At 36.1% G+C, this 8,822-nt stretch overlaps 1 protein-coding gene across 1 annotated transcript; it reads left to right on the top strand.

The window, feature by feature from the left end:
• Positions 1-1,664: 1,664 nt before the first annotated feature.
• Smp_130620 (hypothetical protein) lies at positions 1,665-7,423 on the top strand (the record flags this gene model as incomplete). Its single annotated transcript, XM_018789948.1, has 3 exons — positions 1,665-1,913; positions 4,915-6,990; positions 7,382-7,423. The coding sequence occupies 3 exons, from the start codon at positions 1,665-1,667 to the stop codon at positions 7,421-7,423; spliced, it is 2,367 nt and encodes a 788-aa protein (XP_018655340.1).
• Positions 7,424-8,822: the final 1,399 nt, after the last annotated feature.

The following is an 8,822-nucleotide window of genomic DNA, read 5'->3' as shown; positions in this document are numbered from 1 at the left end:
TTGTCCAGTTGTCCAGTGTTTATTTAGTTTCATTTGCATCTCGCCAACCAACCTTTGGTGGTGATCTGAAGCTATGTCAGCTCCTCTACTGGTTCTCACGTCTTTCATTGACATTCTGAACTTTTTACTGATGCAAATATGATCTATCTGGTTCTCTGTGGTGTGGTCCGGTGAGATTCATGTAGCTTTGTGTAGAAATATTGTGCTTCTTATAACCAATTTGTTGAATGCACATAGATTTACGAATCTCCCCTCATTTCCGTTTCTCTCTCCCAGTCCATGTCGTCCCATTATATCTTCATATCCGGTGTCATCCATTCCGACTTCGGTGTTTAGATCTCCCATCAGGATAGTGAGGTCCTTTCTTGAGCACTTCGCTGTGATCGATTGCAGCCTCTTATAGAACTGACCTATATTGTGGTCCTTGCTATCATTGGTGGATACATAACATTGGATTATATTCATAGTGATTCCCTCCGTCTTTGTTTTGAAAGATACTTTGATTATTTTGAATCCATGAGATTCACATCATACAAGTGCATTTCGTGCTTCTTTGGACAGCATTAGAGCAAGTCCCTGAATGTGTGGAGCGTTTTCCTCTTCGTGATCGGAGTACAGAAGCATCTATGCCATATCTAGCCTTTGGTGTCCAGCTTGGGTCCAATGGGTTTCGCTGATTCCGCATACTACCAAGTTGCATCTCCTCATTTCCATTACTATTTGACTGATCTTCCCGGTCTTCCACATTGTCCAGACATTCCATGTACCTATAAAAATTGTTACTCTGGTTGTTAGAAGTGGCATCGGCTGTTAGTTATGTCCATAAATAAACAATCAAATCGTTGCTTAAGCTCCCACCACGTTAATCTGGTATGATGTGTCTGTAAACTATCCCTGTTGCATGTGACCTACCAATTGAAAAACATTATTATCCTATTATATTGATGTGACTCATAATTTTTATTCATTTCGATAAGACACGCATTACTGGTCGGTGTGTTTGTGCGTTTCACTTAATGACTGTAATTGTTTAATTATTGTACTAATCTAATTGTTTTTATGTTCAGAAACAGATAAAGTTTAAAGTCAAGTTGTCCTTGTTCTGACTATAGCTTTCACATAGACTCTGGGATCGCCAGTGTCGCGTTTACAGTTTTAGTAGTATATCTGTAAGACAAATTAAATCCCACAGCGGCCTCGTGACTTCCAAAAAACTCGCCTTTCATCATGAGGCGTCACAATTCTTTCTTGAACTCGGAAGGCAGAGTTTAAATGGTTTGGATTATTTTTTCTGGTTAGCGTTTTTTAGCTAGTTAGTTTTCTACGGGATCGGGTCGCTAACCCCATGCCCGATCCTCCCCTTTTACCCGGGCTTGAGACCGGCAGTAACTCTACAAGAGCTACAGACGGAGTTCCTTTTTGGATTAAGTCACGTAAATCTGTATGGTTTTCCCATCCCCTTTCTATCATCTTTATTAGTGTGTGCTAGTAATATTTTAGTAGTTATTTTTCAATGCTTTTCGCATATCATTTATTTTCTGAAGTTTTACAACTGTCGAAGTCATCGTATTTTGATAAAGCCAAGGCTCTACTCAGAAGACTTAATTTTTTAAATATTTTTTTAGATTATATATCGTTCTGCTCAAAACCCCTATAAATTGGCAATGACCGTGCTGGGCCTAGATAAAATTCTTTTAGAAAGTTTCGTTTCATGGGAACCTTTCTTTCTGAAAGATACAAAAGTCGTTGTGGACACTGACGACTTAGTTGGTTTTCTACATGATAAGTTTTCTACAGGACTGTATGGTGGTGAGAATCTTTCGATTTACATGGCTGTGCGTTCGTTCTTTTTGAATTTGCAATGCTCGAATGTGGAGCCGTACTTCATTCTCAGGGGTTGCTGTGACATGAAAGTAAGGGCTTTTTCACAAAAGTTAACATTAGTCCTAATCCTCACTTACAAACACGTTGCAAATTGCTTTTATTTATGCTGTGAAGACGTATCATTCCCTAGCATTCTGGATAAACATCTCAAGATTAATACGCTTATTTGTTTAATTTGTGTAGTGTTCCTAAACTGAAGTACTTGACAAGTTTGTTTTGCTAAAACCCATCAACTGTCCCTTTCCTAAATTACAGTCAGGAGTTTCAAGCTATCTTGGTCAATCCTCATGTAACTTCTTCGAAACACCAGTCGGAAGAAATATTTTTAAGGTCGCTTTTGTATATCGTCAGCAATTTAACCGGTATTAAAGTCAGATGCTCCCATGTAGCCTAGGATTAAGTAATCAGATTAATTAACAATCATCCAAACCATAAGTTCAGAATTGTATAGGAACAGTAGTGTGAATTTTTTTATCATAAGCATAATTTCATAGTCACTAAATCTAAGAGATTTCGTTAGAATACAATAATAGTAAATGATATATTTTTTGAGGCTTCCAATTTTCTCTCTCCGATTTGGTTGGGTATATAAAAAACTATCCATAGTTGGAACATTTATGTATAACGATCTCATACCTAAAGGTAGCATAGTATGTATGATTGGGAGCTCGTTATGTCCCGAAATACGGTGTATAAAGAAGGAAACTAATCTTGATTTCGTATGTCTATGTAAGGCTTTTTTTCAGTCAATTTCAATGCATTCTCGTTGAACTAGAGTAAATTCTATTCAATAACTTTCAGTGTATTTCCAATTGTAATCAGTTATTTGACTGTCAATCAGTTTTCCATGTATTGGTTATTTAACAGTAATTTCGTGCTTAGTGATGATTAGCCAGTTGGTAAAATTCTAAAATTAATGGCCATTGGTTATATATATATAACCGAATTAACTTGACTGTAAATCAGTCTTCTTTGGTCTCTCCCGATAAATCTTTCTTAACAGGAGAATTTTATAGACCTTTATTCGACACTACGGTGTACCTGAGAATATTGTAGACATCACACGAAATTCGTACGACGGACTACACTGTGGAGTCGTGCATGGAGGATAGCTGATATGCATTGCAAGTGAGGACCGGTGTCAGACAAGACTGTCTACTCTCCCTTTCTTTTTCTTCTGATAATCGACTGGATTATGAGGACCTCCACATTTCAGGTGAAGCATGGAATACAATGAACAGCTTGGATGTGACTAGACAATTTGGACTTTACAGATGTGATAAGTCTTGCTAATTGAACGCTATACTCTGATCCTAAGCTAGTCTCGTAACCCCAAGCTAAGTCTACACAGTGACTTGAACACGAGAGAAAAGGCGCAAAATATGTGAGAAGCACTATACTCCAAAGGTTCATTTATGTACAGAAAATACAGGGCTTTTATAGTATTTTAAAAGTCCTTTGGTTTTCCCGAAAATCCTGGGATGCTAATAAACATAGTAGCAGTGTAGTAATCAGCCAGTCAGAAACCGTACATGTGACTTTTCACTTTCACAACTGTCAGTCAACACCGAAGTCTCACTCTTCAATGCAAACAAACGAAACCTCATCTGAAGTGAAAATTAGGAAAATACTCTGGAGGAGAATAGGACATCCATTGCGGGAATCATCAAACTGCATCACGATGCAATCCTTAACTCGGAATTGTGAAGGGAAGAGTAATAAAGGAAGACCAGAGAACAGATTGCGTCGGGAATCGGAGGGAGATATGAATGGAATGAGGAGAAACTGGAAACAACTGGAGATATGAGTCCAGGACAGAGTTAGGTGGAGAATGCTGGTGAGCGTCTTAAGCTCCTTCATGAGGGTTAACATGAGTTAGTAAGTAAGTATTTAGAATGAAAATGACAAAGCCATTAGAAGCATCTACGAATCTGTTATTTAGAGCGGAAAACAGAACTAACTATCTAGAAGATTCAAGTTGTTTGGTGTCATTCATTTTATTCACAGTCTTTTGGTTTTTATGGTTTATGATACAATATCACTTCCTAAATTGGGGGAGTTAAATTCAGACTTGTTTTATAATGTCTTCTTAGTCTATAATTTTTTGATATCTTCTGCTAAATATTGTCATTTTAAAAAGACCCATTATCTGTTCATAAGTAATTGACTTTTAGTTCGTAATGGACAATGGATATTAGTGGGCTACGATCATTTTGGATTGTAGTGTGTAGTGAGAGGCAGGTGGTAATCTTAAAACTTATATTAATAAAAGCAATAACGATAATAATACCCGTAGTAGTGATAATTAATCAAAAGTACTTTATGGATGGGGTTTGTGAAGTTGGACCTTGTCGTAAACGAGACAGTAATTGACCGACAGCATTGGATTGCAGTTGCATTACATCGCAAATTGACTGAAGTTAGGAATTTGAATTCATTTCATTGTTATTGTGTGGTCTAAAGATATTCTAACCACCATGAGGTATTCGGCTCTATGCATCGTGTGATCGTAGATAGTAACTGTTGAGGAATGCCCAGAATTGATAAAATAAGCTGATCAGTGCTTTATCGTTTTCAATAGTTCTCCAGCTTATATAACTTCGTGACAAAAAGTCACTTTCAGCATAAATTTACATTCAAACTCTTAATTAGTACGAAAAAAACGCTAGTCCTTGAAAGATAAATTGAAATATCTTATGTAGTTGCTAAACTAAGGCTTACGGCTAGTGTTGTATGAAGTGAAGTTATTTCAAAGACTTTCTATATTGTATGGCGGAAAAATTAATCTTTTCATGAGAAAATTATTGGAAGTTGCATTTCCTTGATCATAAGGAATCAATTCAAACTGTGTCTACTTGTTATTTAAACATACTGTCTTATCATACTACATAATGTTTAGCCGACAACGGGTAAAAAGGTCTTTTCAACGAGAATGAGATTTTTTAAAAAGATTATTGATAAAATGAAAAAAATTCTAGTTATTTTTAATCATATAAATAATTCTATTTGCTATTCATTTCTTACTAACAGAACAGACAATTAAAGTATAAACAAAGGATAGAATTTAACCTGTTGTCACAACATATCACAGCCTTAAAATTAAATGCACCGGATAAAGTCCCTATAGCACGCAGTTTTTCAGCCAGAAAAGTATTTATGTATGCTTTGAATGAGTTCCAATTCAAGTGCATTAGAGTTAAATCTTTTCCTGCAACTGTTTGTACCGCTATTGCTATAATTTTACAATGTCCAGTTATTGGTTTATCATCTGATTATTATATACTTATGTCGAAGAGACAAAATATTCTTAATAATTTAATTTCCCAACCATATTTGAGTCCGACATTTCTTCCACTTCATCTGGCCAATTTAAATTTGAGTCTGTTAAATGACTCCAGTAAAAATAATGGTGAAAAAGCGATGCTGTTTCACAAATTTATTCCTAAACTTTCAATTTTGGCGAAATCTTCAGATTTTCATTTGCCTTTTTTAGCTGTGTTACTTGGTACAGATGTTATTTCTAATGTGAGACTTCCATTAGAATTACAAGAAAAATTACAAACAAACAATTCAACAATAAAATACGCACAACGTCGATTATCTGTACTCCTTGAGTGGTTTTCACAGTTCGATTCAAATTCAATTAAGCCGCTAGAAGATGTTATTAACTGTTATCCAGTTGAACAGCGCACTTCTATAATAAACGATATGATACATGGCATTTCTCGTTTTGTTTGCCCTCTCGAAGAAACTAAAAATGTTATGAGTCTATTAAGTGATGAAAGTTACTTTAATGATACTTCAACTATTAAATCGGCGTTCAGATCCAATGGAAGTGTTGAGGATGTGATTGATTCACTAAAAGGTACCAATGTAGCATACTTATGGCATGAAGATTACACAAATGGGTGGCCTCCTCGTCTTCTTTATAATTTCAGGAAGGGAACAGTATTTCCAAATCCATCTATCTATTCATCTCTAGGTGTTTTCCTCAAGACCGTAGTTGAAGATCCAAAATGTCCATTGTCAGTGTATGAAACATCTCTCTTAATTCGAAGATTAGATTATCAAATTTATGTATCGTTGGAAAGCAGTTTAAGTATGGAAAATAAACTTGTTGGATTAAATCCTGATGTTATTGAATATGCGAGACGAAATGATAAACTAGTGATGTTTCGAATCTCAGTCAAACAAATTCCTTTAGATTTCAGCAAAGTTAGCACAGATGAAGTTATTAAAGATAATCTGAATTTTGCCAAACTACCGGAAAACAATTTAATCCCTAATTTCCTTTACAGTTTGGCAGTTGTTTTATCATTTTGGTTTCAACAATTAAAAAATACTTCTATTGAGATCCCTTCTGTGTTTAGTGAGTCGTCTGTTGGACTTGCTGTAGCTTCCTGTGCTGTCGCAAATATATACAACGATGGCTCATCTATTAGTGAATTGTGTGAATTTTATAATAATTTAAGCACGATGCCCGATCAGTTATTGATTTCGGGTAGCAAAACTACTAGTTACAGAGCGGATGTTGTACACAGCTTTAATGCTATACAGTCAACTTTTAACAGTCTCGAAGGTGTGATTACAACTCTCAACTGTCTTGTACCAGAGAATAAACAGTCAAATTACTTCACTTTTGCACAGCCTTGGATACTGTTTCCCTCTGGAAAGCTGGTACATTTTTTAGCTACTCAGTTAGATTCTTTAGAGCCCTCCAGCAGACGCTATTCAGTCATTAGAGTATGGCTTCCGAAACTTCTCCTTATTAAAGAAAGAAATTCCGATGCAACATCTAGGCTAACCAAAGTGATAAATACTTTAACAACTTTTATTGATCTTTGTGATAAGATTGAAATCAGTCTTCCATCATCTTCAGATTCATTTTATAGCATCCACGAATTAGAAAGCAATTATGTCCCTAAAACGGTGCCTACGATTCCTAACCTATGTGATCGAAACAATACAAATCTAGTTGGTAAACAGAGTCATTCAACATTTAATGTAATATTTCCTCGTGGCTGTCGAGAAAAAAGAGAAAACAGAACGAGTAATAAAAGGATTTATAATAAATCTTCAGTTGAAAATGTTGGGCATAGTGCTCTAGTAGGTTACCATTTCCAAAGTAATTTCCATTCAACCTATAGAAAAACCTAGAACAACGACATACAAATCATCTAGTAACATAAGCTGTTAAGAATATTTTAGAAATTCTAATCCTGTTCACGTGTAACAAGTAGTACACTGATTTCTAACAAAGTAAATACGTTCTTTTTTGTGTTTAAATCATTAACAGATGTATCCATATTATCAAATGAAAGAATATCTCTATTTTTTTACTCCATACTTTTCTAATCGCCTTTTATTATATATTCCTGAGTCCATTTGACCACTATACCGGTTGCTTTTTTTTCTATCTAATTTCATATTGCCAGATATGATTTTTTTTCAAAGAATTTAAGTTAATACTACTTCCTATCTTTACTTGATTTTTCAGTCGGTTGGTTTCAAGCAGTTGGATAGTACAAGTATGTATTGATCAGAGTTGCCGCACCTCTTAAATTAACAAGATAGGGAAAAGTAGAGTATAAGTAATAATAATATCCATTTCATTAGAAAGCGAAATATGAAAATATAATTAATACGAAGGAACTTGACTAAAAAATTGAAAAGTAATAAAATGACACTATTTATTTAAACACATAAACATCAGTATAAGGAGGCACCAAATAGATATGTGCCACACAAATCATCTGATCTGTGTGGGGGTTGGGGTTCTGCCAGGATCCTCAACCTGAGGCAGATGGTTTTCTTAGGGGGCCACGCCTCGAGCCTTTGATTTGAAGGTCTAGCCCGCAAGACAGTGGAGCAACGTAAGAAGAAGCAGTCCCATGGTTTGTTTCCTTAGGATCCTGGAGTTCATGTGCACCAATGATTTGGAATCAGGATTTTCCAACGCCCTTAACTGGACCCTCCATATCCACCAACCCGGTTAAAGCGCTGGACATTCGCTTTTCGTCCTCTCAATTTTGTAAACAACACCCCAGCTGCGAGAAGACAATGAGTGGGACTTCCCTGGCAGTGGTTGTATGCATCAGACTAAAAGCTTATAAGATAAATAATGAATGCAACTGTGTTACTACGGTCAGTTTCCGTATCGTGACTCCGTTACCTGACTCCGATTTGATCGTATGATATGATTACAACCAAATGGATATCCCACCAGCTCTCTTTTATATTTACTGTCTTAATTCGCATTTGTGATTAACGGAATAAGTGAAGCACGAGAAGGGCTTTTGATATGTATATTTCATGCAGTCGTTACCGCAGATAGACAACGGGAGAAACGAAATGTAGAAGGCAAGGGTCTCAACTCGATTTGATAAAGCAAGACTCGCCGTTTGTACTCAGGCAGAAAAAATAAGCTAAAAATGGGTTATGATCAGAGTAAGTGGTAAGCAAAAAGTATGCTCATATAAGGACAGTCGAGGTTATAAGCGAATAATTGACAAGGTCGAAATATATATATATATAATATAAATATAGACTCGAAACAGATTAATTAATTGGTCTGCTCAAAAGCCAGAATAACCCATGTAGGCGTGTTACAGTACTAGACGATGTATGTCCCCATGTTAACCTATATGTAAAATAGTAATTTATAATTATAGCATTACTCCCCACTTATGTGGCTCAGGGTGGTAGCCTATAAGTTCGTGGACTAATATCTTGTGTTGCTTTGGTCGCTCTGGTATTCTTTTGAAATACTACGCCGACTGGCAGCGCATGTCATCGTAGTAGGTGGGAAGGCTTGAGCAACACGTATCAACCACGTTAATCGACATAAGCTCGTAGCTTCGTCAACCGACCTGTTTATTTTGTCTGAGACTACAGCCACATTGATCACTCAGTGGTTTCGCTAGACATGATCAGTGATT

Source organism: Schistosoma mansoni, chromosome W, assembly GCF_000237925.1.
Source record: "Schistosoma mansoni strain Puerto Rico chromosome W, complete genome".
Taxonomy (NCBI): Eukaryota; Metazoa; Platyhelminthes; class Trematoda; order Strigeidida; family Schistosomatidae; genus Schistosoma; species Schistosoma mansoni.
This window is presented reverse-complemented; position numbering and strand designations above follow the sequence as displayed.